General features: G+C 40.2%; 1 protein-coding gene across 2 annotated transcripts in view; it reads right to left on the bottom strand.

The window, feature by feature from the left end:
• Positions 1-5,305: 5,305 nt before the first annotated feature.
• The window catches only part of EVA1A (eva-1 homolog A, regulator of programmed cell death), a 721,904-nt gene continuing 709,046 nt past the window's right edge, over positions 5,306-18,163 (bottom strand). For both annotated transcript variants that reach the window (XM_085610583.1, XM_085610584.1), the window contains exon 8: positions 5,306-6,719. In XM_085610583.1, the coding sequence (XP_085466709.1) occupies positions 6,349-6,719 (371 nt within the window). In that variant the 3' untranslated portion in view covers positions 5,306-6,348. The remainder of the gene's footprint in view (positions 6,720-18,163) is intronic.

The following is an 18,163-nucleotide window of genomic DNA, read 5'->3' on the forward strand; positions in this document are numbered from 1 at the left end:
GGTATCATCCAGGGTGGTAACTAATGTGCCTACATATTAATCTTTAGGTTTGTATGGCGCTCCATGGTATATCTTAATTGAGCCCTTTGTCATGTGTCGACAAACGGTGTATCCATCTTTGTTCTTTGGCGAATAGATTGCTCTTAGATATGTTGGGCAATGCTTCTAAGATTACCCATCTTATGGAGTCTGGTGAATGTGAGTTCTCTAGATAGTGTGCACACATCTTGGTGTTATTTTTGTGGCAGCGGAAGTTGCTACGGTGTTCTGAAATTCGCAATTTAATGGGGCGAGTTGTCATGCCCACATAGTAGAGGTCACATGGGCATGTGAGTAGGTAAATGCAGTTTGCGGTATTGCAATTCGTGTGGGAACGCATTTCCCACACAAAGGTTTCATTGAGTGTGATGGTCTTATGGACATATGTGAAAGTGCACGCAGTGCATGAGCCACAGGGATAATGGCCAGTAACTGCTGGCAAGTGCCACAGTGTGCCCTGTTTGCTGGTGGTATTAGTTTTTGGTCTCGTGTGAATGAGCATGTCTTTAAGGTTTCTTGAGCGCTTAAATGCAAAGCGTGGTTGGTCGAAGTTTAGGGACCCTGTGTTAAGTATGCTCCAATGTTTTTTAGTACTCTGGTTAGTTGGTTTGAAGCTGGAGTAAAGGTCGTGACACAGGTGAGTTTTGTTGTCTCATTTTTCTCTCTGTGTTCTAACAGGCTTTCCCTGTTGTTGTGGCGCGCTATTTTTCTGGAGAGAGCAATGTGCATAGGGGGGTAATTTCTTGCAGTGAGGTTTTTTGCAAGTGTCACTGATTCAGCTTTGTAATCTTCCACTGAACTACAATTTCTCCGTACTCTTAGAAACTGACCAAATGGTAAGTTTTCCTTCAGTGATTTGGGGTGATGACTACTAAAGAGTAGGAGGCTGTTGCGGTCGGTGCTTTTTTTATACATAGTTGTAGTCAGTTGGCCCCCCTCGATTTTAATAGTGAAGTCTAGAAATTATATCTGGGTGGGAGATGCTGAAATTCAAGTAAGGATTAAGGTTATTAATCCACCTGAAAAAGTTATTGTACATCTCATCACTCCCCTTCCAGAAGATCAAGATGTCATCAATGAAGCGCTTCCATAGCAGTATATTATTTTGATATGGATTGGATTCATGATGGATATATTGTCGTTCAAAAGCAGCCATGTAGAGGCAGGCCAGACTAGGTGCAAAGGTACTTCCCATGGAAGTACCTTGTGTCTGGTGGTAGAGTTGGCCTTTAAACTCAAAAAAGTTTTCCATCAAGGCCAGTGTTGCGCACTCCATGATGAAGCTTGGGGGTGTGGGTGACTCCCAAGTTGTCACATTGAGATCCTCTTCGATCACATCTAGTGTGGCCCTTTTTGGGATGTTGGTGTAAAGAGCTTCCACGTCTAGAGTGATGAGACAGTCGATCTCATCAGGTTGTGGGAACTGGGCAAAAAGGCGTAGTACATCCGTTGTGTCCTGGAGGTATGAGGGTATCATTTTACCAACGGTTGTAAAAAGTGATCACAAAATTGTGATAGTGGTTCCAGAACTGAATCGATTCCCGATACAATTGGTCTACCCGGCACGGGACTTATTCCCTTATGGATTTTGGGTAAATTGTAGAAATAGGGGGTCTTAGGGTCTTTCTTAATGAGGAAGGAGGCCTCCTTCTTGCTAAACCTTGGCTTTCTGCCGACTCCACTATGCCCGTGATGGTTGTAGTGAGTCTCTCAGTAGGGTTCTTGCTGATAGGGGTGTAATTTTTGTGGTCACTCAGTTGTCTGAGGCACTCAGTGTCATAGTCAGATGTTGCCATTATTACCGTGGCCCCACCCTTGTCGGCCTGTTTTATTGTAATCGATGGGTCATTGGCTAGCGATTCTATAGCCTGCGTCTCTTTTTTGGACAGGTTATTGAAGGGTCTAGTGGTGGTCCTCGAGGGACTATCAGCTCCTCCTTCCTCTTTACCGTATAGCTTTGGCCTCTTCTAGAGATGATTTCTCCCTTCAATCTCATCTGCTACAACTACAAAGACAACATTCAAATTTGACTAAAAGTTCAATTCCTCAAGTTTGTCAAGTTACTACAGGATAATCTTACATGGACCAATTGATGTCGAATCTTTCCTTGTGCCAGGATTTCACCAAAAGGTATGAGCCACCAGAAATCTTGTGCTTTCATTTGTAGATTATGCCAATAATGTATATCTCAGAGCTTCCCATCTAGTGATTCGGAAGCTACAGAAAATTCATAAAGTAGTACAAGACATCTTAACTTTTAAATCAAGCCATGCTTTACACAAACACTTGACTCTCTACTCTGGCTGCCTGTGGCTAGACATACCACAGTCGAAGCAATGTATATAGGTTACTGTGCCACTCATCGCTCAAGTCCCTGCTTCCTTCAGCAAAGCTCTGTACCTACCAACCCACAGTACTTCAATTTAGGCTGGCTCCACTCCGATCCATCTCCCTGAATCTTGAATTTAGGAGAGCACTAAAACCATGCTCTTTCTATGTTTATAACTATTATGAATTAACCCCCACTAAAAACAGTAGGTATTCACATGTGCCATTGCATCTATTATCACTCTTCCCTACACTAATATATGTGCAACAAAACCACAACTCCATCTTTAGGGCCTTTGTTCAAAGCTCAACAACCACACTAAGTACCTCCCAAATACGGAAATGAACAACCAACACCCTTTTTTAACCATGCACCCCAAAAGGGCCCCAAGAACCCACTTTAAATTGGAGCACTTCGCAACTCAATCACAAGTTCTAAATTGCTATTAAATGAAATAAAGTAGAATTTCTGAAGCATTGCAACACAGATGTATTCCTCTATGATCAATGCCACATCTGCCCACAAAATCTCCCAAGACCTCATATCCAAAATAAAAAACCTACAGGACCACTGCAACAAATAATATGGGATAACCGGGTAACAAATGTGCCACATTTGGTATAAAAAGTGCTTATGCAGTCCCCTCTTGTACTTGAGCCAGGTGTTATGCTACAAGGTGCATTTTGGAATAAATGGTGCTATCCTTCATTTGGTCCAAAAGAGCGGATATTAATGGTGGAGGATATCTACTTTGTAGCCATTACGAGGTCGTATTTCCCCATTCAATTTAGAAACAAAGAACAAAAGGGATTATGATACTGATTTTCAGTGTTTCATAATTCTAGTCTGCAAGTTCTGTTCAATGTAGCCATTTGAATGGGAATTCCCATTCCCCATAAGTAAATATGACTACACAGAATTTCAGAGGCAGGCATAATATATATATGCCAGTCAAAGGTGCAATGTCAAAGGAGTGTGTCTGATTCATTTTTATAAAAAAAACATCCATGTAATCAGTGTATATGCCTGGTAAACCCAGGAAACAGAATCCCCAATCAAACACATATCAGCAGAGTATCTATGAGGATGAAATTTAATATGAGGCTGACAATCTTAGAAGAGTCTTCAATGAAGGGAACTACAAGTGTAATATTACAAACTGCATAGTTCTACTTTTTTCTATCAGTTACCAAGCATTTTTAAAGATTTACTGTGTTGAAGTGTTATGCATGTGTAAATAATGTAAACGCTGTGCTCCTGCTGTTCGTCTGTAAATAGAGTAATACGTCTAAATTAATTGTTTATTTAAGTTCTTCACCTTTGTTTATTTATTTGTGTATTTGTTGTATATGTATTCAAAATCACATTGTATTGCTGGTAGAGTCCAGCCACGGTCCGTGCAGGTAACAGCGATGGGGCTGGGTAAGGGTGGATTTCGAGGGGAAATTAGTTATTATATTTAATTTTTCCTCTGCATCGTCCTTTGAAATCCCCCCTTACCCGGCCCCACCACCCCACTGCTGTTACATGCACGGACCGCGGCTGGTTGAGTCATAGTAATTGTTTCGTATTGGGGATGACATCCATAATGCTAGTGATAAACTGATAATTCTGGATGCTATGGTATCATCTGTAATACTGATCCAAATGTGGCTGATATCAATAAATGGTTTGTTACACCTTGCTTTAGTAGCAATATGCATTTAATAGTGCTGTACCCAGTAAAACATACATTTAAAATAAATGTTAAACGCTTCAGAAGGAAGGGTTGTGTCTGAGCGGCTTCTGCCATATTTTTATCAATTCAGTGTTGAATTTTAGGTACTGACAAGCTTCTCTTGACCTTCCCTCAATTCATGCTGGCCTTGTGAGTCACATGAGAACTTAAATTCTTTCCTGGCTGTCCACCACATCATCGCATATTTCAAGTTCTTACTTCCACATCTGAATTCCACCTGCTCCTCATTTTGATTCCTTTCACTCCATTTCAGATTTGTGATGCAAAGATAATATCCAGTAGCACTACTCATAAAAGGTATGTAAGTGTGTCACTCAGGAGCTTTCAGCAGACTAAACTTGCAGAGGAGCTTGATATTACCTAGGTTGAAGCCCTGAAAAGCTCCTACTGGAAAATTCTAAACTCAAAAATTAAGCTTTCAGAACCTTTTAACTATACTGACAATTTACTTCTCCAACTCCCCTAAAATTGGTCGAATTTTATGAATGGTTGGTTTTGTGCACCAATATGTGCTAAATCTTGGGTTTTCAGATGCAGTATGTCACCATATTTGGAGTTCATAGTTTCTTTTCAGAACTAGTGCAGTCTTTCTCTTGGTTTGGTTGATTCTCTTGAAGTGAAGCAAGATTACAGCTCCTAGAATGCATTAAGCTGCTATGCAAAAGGTGCAGGGTTGTGACACAGTGCTCTCAGTAGCAGGAAAGCCTCACATATCTCTACTAGAAGGGCAAAATAAAGTAGAGTTTTCTTGGCTTAGGTTCAGCCTAAGATATTGAATATTTCGAAGTCAGTTGATTCAGCATCTGAAGCATGAAACTTTGCTACTTACTGCGGTACTCGCTTATCTTAACTTCATCTATGATCTTTGCTATGGTCTTTATGCTATCCACCCATTTCACATCCTGTTATCTGCATAATGTGAAGGATGATGTACTATAAAGTCTTGACTCACTTCTGGGATTAATCAAATAAACTGCACCATTAACACCCACTTTCCTTGAACTAGCAAAAGACAAAGGAAATACATCCCACAGCCTTCGGACAGTTCTAGACTCAGACATGGAGGTGCTTTACCTGGCGTTCTGTTGATTCATTAATCCATTTCTTGGGAGCGGGTTAGGAATCATTTGTAAAGCCGAAGTTTGTTTATTTCTTTTCTTAGCATCATAATTGATCTCAATCAATCCCAGTTAACTCGCTGAATTACAAACTTTTTTTAATAAAATATATAAAACATTGTGCATTGCTATCCATGGGGAATTCATATTTGAACAGACAAAAACAAAAAGAACAAAAAGAAAGAATAAGGCACATCACTGTGCTGCGACTTCAAAAAATATATACTTTCATATCTTTAAAATAACAACCTCTTTGAGGTTATCGTTTTTTAGATCTCTGACACATCTCCTATAATACCATACTCTACTGTCCACAAATTTCTCAAATACAATAGGATTTCATCCCTGAGGTGTCAGTAAAAATGCTGCCACTGAAGAAGATTAACAGTGTTAAATAATAGAACAGAATGGATACAGCTTCAATTTCGAGATGATATCACTCTATAGGAGTCTCCAATAACTATAAAGTCACATCAGCCAGCTTGATCTCCTTTCTCCCAAAGCCACAGGATGATTGATCATTTTGCTCTTTTTATATCAGTGTTGCCTTTCTTTTAGCAGTCACGTTATCATCAAACGTTTTGCTTGATATCCCTTCAAAGTCTTCAGAATTTGTTTGGATCCAACCTCTTTCCTCCCGCCAAGCACCTAGAAATTACAGCCATTTTCTTCATTCTCCAATTAGATAGTTTAGCATCCATTCTAGGTAAACATAGTTGTTCCCTACAGCATATCCAGCTGAAAATAAAACAGTTTATTAGGTTCATTTTAATCTCTGTCCCTCTGTCCTTGCACCAAGCCCTGAGGGTGAGCACGCAGAGGGAGAGTACCCTCCCATTTGCTCTTCTCTATTCCATGTGAATAGAACTCTGCAGCACAACACTCGCTGGCAATTTGCTTGGCCTTCGGTCAGCACTTCTGGATGACCAAAAAAGGTCAAATATACCTTGTGGACAGCTGTGCTCCTCGAGTATTTTGATCACTGAATGACCATTTTGTAGGGTCAAGAAAGTGAGTCATTTCCCTTAACCGACCATCTGGTTTCCTCTGTAGACACAGAAAGGTCCTTCGCTCCTGAATGGTGGTAGTAGGTGATAGGATAAGCTGCACATCTCATTGCAGCACTAGTAGTAGCGATTGAGGCTTCGAGTCCCTGGGATATCCGGCTGCCCATTCATCCAGATCTCGCGGATGATCCGCTCCCGCTCCTCCAGTCTCTGTGCCCGCTCCAGCTCCTCGGCCGACGTGAACACATTCATGTTCAAAGTCCTCTCAAAGCGGCGGTGCCGCCTGGCTGACAGGTCAGAGGTGGTGTCAGAGTTGTCGTCGCTGTCGCTGCTGTCACTGTTGTTGTCTTGTTTTCTGGGGGTCTTCTTTACAGTGGAGCGCTTGCAGTCTGTTTGGCAGGATATCCGCACAACCAGAGCCACCAGTGTCAGTATCAGCCCAATGCACACGCCGGACACAAAGTACAGAGCAGCCCGTTCTGGATTTTCTGGTGGAAAACAAAGAAACACAGCAGTCAGCATTACACCAAGAAATCAGAACTAAGAATTAAGTTACACTATTGTGAACAAAGCATCTAAATAAACATCACATAAAATATATTATTTGTAGAATAGTGCAATTAACTAATTCACGTTTTCATACGAAGCTAGGTAAATATATTTTATTTATCTTGTGTATAAAGTATTATATAAGTCGATAAAAAATAATGCACACCCAGTCAAAATACAAATGATCATGTTATTAATATTATTAACCGTTATTACAGTTATACTTGTCACAGTTATTATTATTACTAGCCTTATTATTATTGCTGATACAAAACATTGACAACTTTTCAAATATTGCAAAAAGTCAAGATTAGGACAGCGAATTACACCTGAACAAGGATATAAGCTTGCTTTGAAGGTAAAATGTAGATTAGTCATGGATTATTAGAGCATCTCAAAAAGTGTTATTATACAATACCTAATTTTCAGCAATTTTATCACAATAATTCAACAGTAGTATAACTGCGCCAATTGCTTTGTAAACAATGTCCTATCAGATAAGCATTTTTAATCAGTTAATATTTTATGGTTTTAGGTCTTGCCTACCGAGACCTTTTGCTGTCTACTGTTGAAAGACCTATTGCACAGAACTTCAATACAGTTTGCTCGATTAAAACCTATTGCATACAATACCAATACTTAGTGGGCTTTGGATCAGCCCATTGCTTATCATTTGGTTGCCTTTCTTGACAATCTTGTTTCCTTGCTACTTAATAAATGATGTTTCTTCCTCTTCTTCATTTGCCCTTCCCTGGAGCACAGCTGATTTACACTATTTCTAACAGGATGTGTTACGGTATCCTTTCACTACTTACAATCAGGGAACTACTTTTTTCCTTTTTGAGCATTCCTTAGGAATGTATTGGTTTTTAACTCCCTCTCTCCAGTATGCTTGTTTTGTTTTACATTTTTGCCTCCTCTTCTATTGTCAATGTTGCTTGCCCCTACTTTCTCAATAGCGTCCTCGTTGTTCCTCACTTTTATTTTAATTTTATTTTTAGCATATTCAATTGCTCTGCCTCAACCAAACCTCTTATTTACCCTCAAAGGCACACTCCTTATTACCTCAATTCACCTGTTGCTACTCAACAGTACACTGTTCCCTACTCTGTGTTATTAATTTTTTTTATAAGAAAAAAGAAATACTTTTTCATAAGAGCTTGGAAGTTGCACAATGTTACCAGGCCACTCTGTTCTTTTCTTTTTGCACCCCAGCGCTTTTTTTTTCTAATTTAATGTAATGCTCGAAAATGCCCAAAATTAAACTTTCAAAATAAAAAGCCAACATTGTGGTTGTTGCATGGGCACGCGTTCTTGTATCACAATGCATGCACCTGAAATGTTTTCTGTTTGGGGAAAACCTGTCCCAAGATATCTGCTGGTGTGGCATGACAAGTGCATCGTGATGCACTGGAGCCATTTTTTTTTCACTTTCTTTTTCAACAACTGTTAGCAAAAACAACAGCTTGGTACTCACATTATAAATGTGACACCTACTGAGTTTGTCAATGCTTCTTTAGATAATGCAGTGCACAACAGATTCTGTTTTTGAGACACATAAAATACAACAGATATGTCAGATGCTCAAACACAACATTTAGATAACAATAGGTGAAATTAAAAAGACACAGGTAACATGCTGTTTGGACTGAGAGAAAGATAACGCTGTGGGCAAGTGGGGATGTCCAACAGTAGAGCATGCCCAGATGCAAAACCAACGCGCAGAAGAAAACTTGCATTGCCATCAAAACTGCACACCAAGACTTTGATACTGCGCAGAAAGCATTGTTACCCTGTTCGTAAGAGCAAGGATGCAAATTCTATAAGGTATAGGCCCACTCTTCTGAGTTCAATTGCAGAAAGATGCAAGGTAGAATTTGTCATGAAGAGATCCTGGTTGTTTCAACAACTGCATTCAATGTAGAAACGTTTTTTAAATTCTTCCACTATAGATGATTTCAGTTTCAAATTTACTGTCAGTTACTCATAAAATTTCACAAGCACATGTTGAGATTCATCTGCTGATTTAACAAGAATCCAATCAGTGGTGAATTGGGAGATAAAGGCATCCCTAGGAAACATGCAACAACCACATATTGTACCAAGAGACTGTAGCGAGTGAATCGAATGATGTGTGTGTTCCCTTAGGTTTTTTGCCAGAGTGATAGCTGGTGATCCATCTACCTCTCAAAGCTGCCCCCGGTCCTCAGAATACTGGATCTTTGCCTGTGTTCCATATGGCCAGTCGACTCCTCAATCCATAAACTGCATTGATTGGCGTCACATGGTGTTTTGTAGAATTGCATTACAGAATCAGTACTTCTTGTGGTCAATGCCACTGAACACAGAGGTCCTGTTTTAAAATGTTCCAGTTCCTTCCTGATTAGCCGTAAAGTCCTGCATGGTTCTTAACTATCCGTTAGCCTGTTCAATATATATGTGTACAGAGTTTCTGACTTCCACTTATATGTGAATTTGGATTACAAGAAGGTCTGCTTTTGGTCAGACTACAACTTGCCTGAGGCTGCAGCTAGATTTTAGCAACGAAGGATTCGGGCTGGATGGGCAGTAAATAGAATAAGGCTGAGGTATTGGTTCTGTGACTTTATAAAAACACCTGGTCTATAGCCTTGTTGCTCTATAATATCACAAAACGCCTCACTGACGTGCACTACCCTAATAACATCGAGTAGCGGGTATTTTACCCTGTATGTACTGGGAAAGGCAAAACTATAATGATCAGAATACCAACAACAAACACACTACTGTATAAATCAGTCATGACTGAAATGGAACAATTTGAGAGCTCTCTAAATCTTGGAGATACTATTCTGCTAAAAAATACTTATTTATGTTCTACACTTCAACATTTACACCTGTCCATCATTTCCCAGCCTGCTCTCGTCACTAAGTATAGACGTGTATACTCATCGTGTGCTCACAGTATTATTGTTTTAAGGCAGGTTCCACTTTAGTAACCAATTCTCTTGACTTCCTGGACCACTTTTTCATTCTCCTGGGGATCCAGTCGACAAAACTGGGGGGAATAAGAAAATATTCAAAACACCCGTCTTAGGGACCTGGATACCTTCTTCAGCATCACTTAGTAAATTGGCCTGTTTGAGGTTGAAAAGAGCAACATCCCAAACAGAGAAACTAGAAAAAATAATTTCGACTTTTTACAGGACTCGACAAATTGAAATCCAACTAAAAGATTATGTGACGGTCACAGGATCCACATATTTAGAATGAATGGAAAACGCAATATTGAGGTCAGGCCAGACAGTAATCAATGAAAAATAATAACCTGTGCAATACAACCAAAACAACTGTATTGCAATTAAATCAAGGTGTTACGAGGAAAAGTGATGTGATGTCGCACATGTGAGCAATGAAGTATAAAAAATACAGTAAGTAAAATGAAGAAGGAATAAGAGGCTGCCAATCTGACTTAACAGATTCATGATTACAGTCATATTAATTTGCTGGCTGATAATATTGTGATCCCAAATGGAAGAAACATATGTTTAACTTAAAGCAGTCCAACAATAAGTACATTGACGTTTCGACTCCTAGGGTGGTAAATTAATTAAGTGGGGTTTTCAACAGGTCTGGAAGATCTGATGTCGGTGTAGTACCCTCATAAACTCAGTCAGAAATGGAGCAGTGAATGTACAGGGCAACAGTTCAGACAATGGTGCATTTCTACCAGGGACAATTGAGTTTTCTATGAATTTATTGCGTTCTTCGCTGCCTCCAGCTTTATTTTTCATGTGTTTTTTTCATTCTTTATGTGAAGGGCTGACAGCTGCACACTACCACATGGCAGCTCGCTTTTTCCAAAAGCCAGCCACCACCTGCTCCCACATAACTTACCCCAAAAACTCCCTATGTTTTGTTTTTCCCCCACATTATTTCTTGAGGGTCCGACAGCTGGATGCTGCTACTGGGCCACTCACTTCCATTCGTTTCCTCAGCAGCAACGCAAACATTTTTTTTTACCATTCCAAAAAGGTGTTATCCTTCTTGGAACAGTAAATTAAAGAAAAACCACAAAAAACGAAATGGCTTGCAGGGGTAATAGCATGCAGGCAGATACACGGTGGCCGCATTACAATGAACATTCTTTCTTTTCCTCGAAGGCACCCTTCAAAGATTGCCACTACACCTGTGTGCATAAGCATGTCAACCATCAGAGGTAAACTCAAAAAATGTTGGCTAATCCAGAGACCTGATGAGTTTGCCAATGCTTGTTTATTATTGTTTTTATATTTCATTTATCGTGTGTGTGACACTTGGGTACTGCACCGTCACTTCCTTTTGCTTTGTGGCGCCCTGATGTTGCTACAATACAATTCTTTTGACCGCAACCCACGAGTCATTGGTTTTCGTTAATTGCTGTCTGGTCTGGCTGCAATCCAGTGTGTTTTTTCATTCTTGTGCATGTGTTGACTTCTGGGACTTTCACATAATCTTTTAGTAGGATATTAATTCTGAAAAGCCTATAAAATACCAAAATAATTCTTCCAAAGTGGTTATCAGCCTAAGCATGCTTTCTTTTTCACTCTCTTACTCACTGTTCCATACCATTCCTGCTCCCCAGCCTGCTTCCCATTTTTTTTCTTTTTTTCTATTTTACAGAAACTGTCTTTTTGTGCTGGTGCCCATTGTCTTTTTTTCAACCTTTCTTCTTCTTTTTATTTACTGTCAAAATGGCCATCATTTGAAACTAGCAAATTAAATAGTAAATTTAAAATGACCACCATGTATAACAATGCAGGCATGCATCATTAAACATATGTGCACATTAGCAGCTATATTTCATTGCATATTCTTTAACATAAAACAAATTACAAGATTGCCAGCCAGAGATATGCATGTGAATGGCCAACTCAATTGCGCACCTTTGAGATCGAAGGCCTATTGGCTTTACCAATGCTTGTATTATACATGCATAAAAAAACTGGGTGAAATACAGAAGAAGTCAGTGTATACCCCTGCCATGAGCAATCCCCCCTATGCCATGTTTCACTGTCCCTTTTTTAAATATGAGTCTATAATTCTCAAGTGCCACGGCCCTGGTCAGGAGGCCACTGCAGCTTGTACCGCCCATTGGCACAGCCAGCACTGCCAAAAACAAACTATTAACCATCACACTCCTAAAAGTGTGACGTCGGCCTAATCGAGGCCTCCAAAGCTATAAGAATGGTCTGGGCGGCAGGTATTAGGCATTTCTAATGCATAATGAATTAAAAAACATCTGTTGTTGCGCTCATCTATAAATTAGAGAGATTGCGCCACCATATAGCAGCCAGTCGTAAGCGCCGGTGTAGACAATTAAGTGTAGGTGCAGCACTGGAAACCACCTGCTTAACTTAAGCACTGTTACTCTGTAGCTTCCGGTTTGACTTGTTATAAAAGGAGAACTATTAATCCCAGAATGCAAAGCAATAACCCCGAGAGTATGACCAACTCACGCATAGACCCAGGAAACGTGAGAATACAATCTTTAATAGTTACTTAAACTCCAGAGGAGAATGTAGGTGCTGCTCATCTTTAAGTGTAATGCCCTGGCTGTGAATTATAATATATGCATATAGGAAGACGTGAAAACTACACTTAAACTAAGGGAATTCGATAAGAGCAGGCATCACAAAAGAAAACGGAATGTAGCCTTTTCCACAAAAAAAATATTCTCCTTTGCTTATTGACGCCAATGTACCAACTATGAAGCGTTTGATTGTTTTTTAGGATTTGACATGCCAAAAACAATGTGTTTTTCAGCAATAAAGTTCTACACTTTTTATAGTCCCCATTTGTGAATCTTTTAGCAGCCTGGCGCTGCTCCCAGACCACCAGAGTGCACTAACCACACAGACCAGTGAGGGCAGAATGGGAGACATTAACCCCCCTCTTCCTTGGAGACACTTCAAGCGCCGATCATTTCGTGGCGTTGGTAAGGGGTCGATATCTCTTCTTTAAAGCGGTCTAACTCTGTCGATGACTTGAGGAGGTTTTTAGGGAAAGATCCGAACTTAACATGACTAATGGAACAGGGAGAGAGAGATCTGCGAACCCAGGCCCCCGATTCTCGCTTTGCCGAGATGTGTTTCCAATTAGCTTCTGAATTGGAGGACCCCAAGCACGGCAATGCGGCTTATCGTTTTTTTTTTCCTCGGGAAAAAAAAAGTTTGTTATTAAGGGCTCATAAACCACAGCCATATGTCAACGAAGCAGACAGGTCTGAAGAGATTGAATTACAGCCTGGGTGGGTTCGGAGGCGCTGGCTTCGCTCCCTGCACCTCCCCCCGTTTACAAACACACCTACAACTGCCCCTGAATAAGCACTCTGGGAATCTGCTCGTTTTTTCTCTTTCGTACCTACCAACCCCCCCTCAAAAAAATTCAATGTAATCAAGAATATAACTTTTCCCGCACCCGTTTCTTCAACACTGTGGATTGCAAATTGAGTCTTGGGGCCTTAAGTCGCATCATTCACTTCGTAGCCCTTTTAAAAACCCGAAGTGTCTCCAATCTTTGGCTTTCATTTTACAAAAATGCATCATGGGAGTTGTAGTCTTGCTTTAATTCAGTTGAAGTAATTGGTAGCAATTGTAATGTTTCAGAAGCGCCACGGAGTGGAAACATGGCGTGGTGCCAACATGGGCTTGGCAGTAATAGAGTTACCACTTGCTCGTTATTACAGGGCACTGTTTATGCACAGTTCTGGGAATTTCCGACAGCCAAATGTGTTCTGAGAAGTGTACTCTAGGAGCACGTCAGCTTTACAGTTTTAACCAACACAACTAAAAGCAAAAATCTGTAAGAGGAAAGCCCAGAAGTGGAACATGAAGTCCCCGGTTGAATTGAGCAAATGGTGAGGAGAGTTGGAGTCCCCGACCCAACAAACAGGAAGTGAAGTTATGCAGTGGCTTTTTAGAATAGCTAATAAATAAGCAAATAACCTAAGGTGAAAAGCACATATCTTCCAAAAAATATTTCTTACAGAAAGCACTCCATGGGCAAAAGAAAGTGGAGAACTGGTCACAAAGTGTTGGGGTGACATGGAATCATGTGGTAACCATACTTAAGAACATTCACATGCTAGCAAAACCTGTATATCCTCGAACCAAGGCCTAAACAAAAGCTGTGCACCTATTTAAGAAAAAAAGGGGCCCCTGCATACAAATAATTTGCCAAAAGCAGGGAAGAATGTCTATACATTTGGAAACATACTTGGGCTAGGAATAGTTCATATAGATCTGCACGCGTAGTTATTATACAGTCAGTTATCACACCATCAAGTCATCAATAATATATATGATTTATGTCTGTGCTTTACTACGGAATGGTTTAACATGGTTTTTGTCTTCAGCTGTACGTATCATAATAATTGCGGACTGAAAATGATGTTTGCTATGTTTCACTTATACTAAATGACTTTATCAAATGTCATATTTACCGCTTTATCTACAAATTAATGTTAAGGACACCTTTTAAATAGATGTTCAATATATTCTCATTACCTTTTAACCCTAACATCTCTTTTCTATAATATTGTATACAACAAAACATTTTTTTTTAATTCAAGTATATATTCTGAAAAGGAAAAAAACTCTTTTTGATTACGAGTTAAATAGAAAACACCAACATCACGTCTAGGAGAACAGCTAATATTAGCCAGGCTACATACGTCAACGTCATTCAACTCTCAAACACCATCCACAACCACAGATGATTGTTGCCTTGTTGTGCTGTCTGTGTGATTACACGACCCTGGTTTTATTATATCAGTCTTCCTGAAAATGTACACGCTCCAGAGCTTTCAGGTTTCCTATTCCGTGCATGAGTGGTTCATCCAGTCCAGGTTTTCTCTTTGCATTCTGGTATTCGTAGTCCTGAAATTACAATGGTGTAATACCACAGTGTAAACCAAATAAGCATTAGCCAAGCCACTAGGTCTGGGTTGCATTTTTAGTCCCAAATAAGATGTTTAATAAAAATGCCTCTTGCAGTAAAAACACAAATAAAACAAGAAAGGCTGAAACGTTTAGCTATTTATTTTGTACAAACTAATGCAATAACCATTGCAAGGTAAAAAGTGATAAAAAGTTAAAATGTAGCTATCTAAAAGTGACATGCATATACGTTCAAAAAGAGCAAGCGTTGGCAAAGCCAATAGTTCTTGTCTATGTGAGATCTATTGGCTTTGTCAATTTTTTGGGCCATGTTGTTCAGCAGCGCAACTGCTATGCAGCATAGTTGAAAGTAAATAATAAAAAAAAAACTATGACACGATCTATGCAACCTTCTTATAGTGCTATTTTTTTTTCTTTCAACTCCGCTGCTGTATACCATGGCTAAAAATACATTGAACAAACCAATAGATCTTGCATAGGCGGAACTATTGGCTTTGCCAATGCTTATTTGCACTGAGTTTACCTCAATCACCTTTCAAGATGCTGGGGAAGACCACTTAACCTTGGATGGTGAGGGGGCGGGGCTTCGCCACGTTCTGGCATGGTATGTGGAGTGCCTGGGCCAAAGCAGCCCACCAAGCAGCCGGTTTCCTTTATCTTTATTCTCGTCTGTGTTTGGAATAGATGGAGACCTGCACATCACACTATCCCCAGTACCTCTTTCCTTCTGTAAAGTACTACTGTTTTGCCAATGGAGGAAGTAGATTTCTAGCCATCTTAAGCACATATTTCCATGAAGATCTGTATTCTGCTAGAATTATAGAGAACTTAACTTCCATGCCAATCTCCCAGTATGGGATCATACTCTTTGTCATGTATGTATCTTTGTCGCATGTTTGAAGACCTTATCTCAGTTTACGTTCTAGTTATAATGATCATTTGTGTGAGGTTAAAGGGAAAGCCATATCGAGTGAGCAAGGACAGAAGTCTAAATTAGGAAGAAATCGAAGTGGAGTGAACGTTCAAAGTCGGTGCTATTTTTGTGAGAATCTGGAAAAGTTTAAAAATGAAGAAACATTCCCATGTTCTCTTGGCACATCCAAGTGCATGCTAAGAGCATGAGAGCTTGTGTGAATTGCAGTTGGGAGAAAGTTGCCAGAGTGGTAAAGGGTGGGGGGGGGGGGGGGGCGTTTGGAGGAGATAGGGAAAATAGTATCCAGTGTGGTCTCTGTACTGGAAAACTGTGTGAGCTGGGATGAAAAGGTAACAGCCTAAACCATAGGAAAATTAAAGACGTGAAGAAAAAACGAACAGGATGAAGCACGTCAGAGCAGATTGTGAGTTGCCACTGCACTGTGTGTGCTGCCACCTCCAGGGTACAAGGTCAACCTCTCTTCGGACATGTCTGAAGAGAAATTACATTTGGCAATTGAAGCAAACCAAGACTACCGCTCCCAGAATGCACTGGGTTTAGAGAAATGCTCAGGACTGGGTACGGCATCGCCAATCACAATGCGTCATCGAGTAAGCTTACCCACGAGTCTCATCCTGCAATCACCTCCTGTTAGCACACACCCTCGATACAAATGTGACAAAGACACTGCACCAATAACTTAGTTACGAGTCAGCAGATAAATGGAGAAATCTGGGCAGCTAAGTTGGGGTCAAAGGTAACTAAGAAAGTAAGAAAAAAAAACAAGCAACAATGATGAGGAAGAAATGATGATGATGGAAGCAACAACAAAATAAAAGTACCTGAATCCGAGAATAAGCAGTGGTAAGAACTAATAAAGACATTAATCAGTACTTGGTCCATGCTCCATCGAAGAGACAAACACACAAAGAGAGAAAGTGAAAGTGGTAAGTGCTGACCAATAAGAAGCAAGGAAAGTATAGTTACTGGAAGCTAACCAATAGCCCGTTTATTTATTTTTATAAGTATCAAAAGATCTCACAAGGCAAACCTAAAAAGGAAAAAATCTATCCTATCACAAAACAATTTTGAAACTTCAATGAAAACAGATTAGTACACCAGCCTTTGTACTGAAGTGGACTACTTTTTAGGCATATGTGCACATGTGGATAATCAAAATGCCGTCACTCACAGCAAAGAAAGCTAACGGCTGAAGTCGACTGACCCATCGTCCCATGTTGTATTCTGTGGTGGGGACCTGACCAGAAAATGGCTTTCTTTTTATTTGCATACTTGAATTTATTTGTGAAATGCAGATAGTCTCTTGGAGCCGAGGAGCCTCGATGCAGAGAAATGGGCGCTCATGGGTTAGATGGAGAAGAGCCAGGTTTTTAATGCTTTACTGAATTTTATTAGCTGGGGTGAAAGCATATGTCGAGTAGCATTGATTCCAGATTTTAACTCCTTGTGTCCAGAAGCCTCTGCTGCCCCTTTTTTGGACTTAAAGCGGGCAATTACAAAGCTTGTCTTAGAAGCGGATCTGAGATCTCTTATGGAATTGCTCTTTTTGAATTTGTTGGAGAAGAAATTGGGTGTTGTACCCTTAAAGACTTTATACATCATCTATGCTGCTTTAAACATGATGTGTTTTCATCAACAACCAGTGTAGTTAGCAGAAACCAATTGAAATTTTATGGGATTAAAGATAGCTCTCAGTACAGCATTTTGAATCTTCTGAAGGCAGCTTATGAAAATGAGAGGGAGGCCAAGGTGGGCAGCATTCCCATAGTCCAAGCTGAACTGGACAAATGCGTTTGCTACAGAGAATGGTCGAAAGGGTCGAATGGCTCGAAAGGTATGTATTTGGAACAAACATGATTTTGTCGCAATCGAGATAAGGTTTTTCAGAATCATCTCTGAGTCTAACATGACTCCAAGGTCATGCATTGAGTAAACTGCATGAAGGCAGTCTCCCAGTTTGTTGGACCATAGTGAGGTATGCCAGGGAATCAACTGTTAAAGACAGGTAGTATTTTGGTTAGAGCTGGGTTAAGCTAAAGATTAATTCTTGCCCACTGATTGGGTAAGATCATTAATAGTGGCAAAAAGGCCTGTGTCCTATGATTTGACGGACCATCTTTTAGGCTAATGATGTTCTGTGTGTCATCCGCATATGGGTAAGCTGCAACATTAAGCTGTGGGTAGGATGGTTGCTAAGGGCTGAAGATCTACATTGGCTAAAAAGGGAGAGTGGCAAACCTTGCAGTATGCCCCAAAGTAGGGAAGGAAAAGAGTCCAACAGAGATATGTTGGGACCTGTCAGTAATGAAACACTCAAACCAAGAAAAGACATCCCCTATTGTGTGGAGATCCTTGTGTCAGTGGAGATGGGTCTCATGATCCAAGTTGACAAACTCAGTGGTAATGAGTATTACTATTCCTGAAAAACCATTATCTGCAGTCATCCTTAGAACATCAATTGCTGATCTAATGATTGATTCAGTGCCAAATACTGGGCAAAATAATGCCTGCGTAAACTTGTAAACTCCTG

Source organism: Triturus cristatus, chromosome 6 (assembly GCF_964204655.1).
Source record: "Triturus cristatus chromosome 6, aTriCri1.1, whole genome shotgun sequence".
Classification (NCBI taxonomy): Eukaryota; Metazoa; Chordata; class Amphibia; order Caudata; family Salamandridae; genus Triturus; species Triturus cristatus.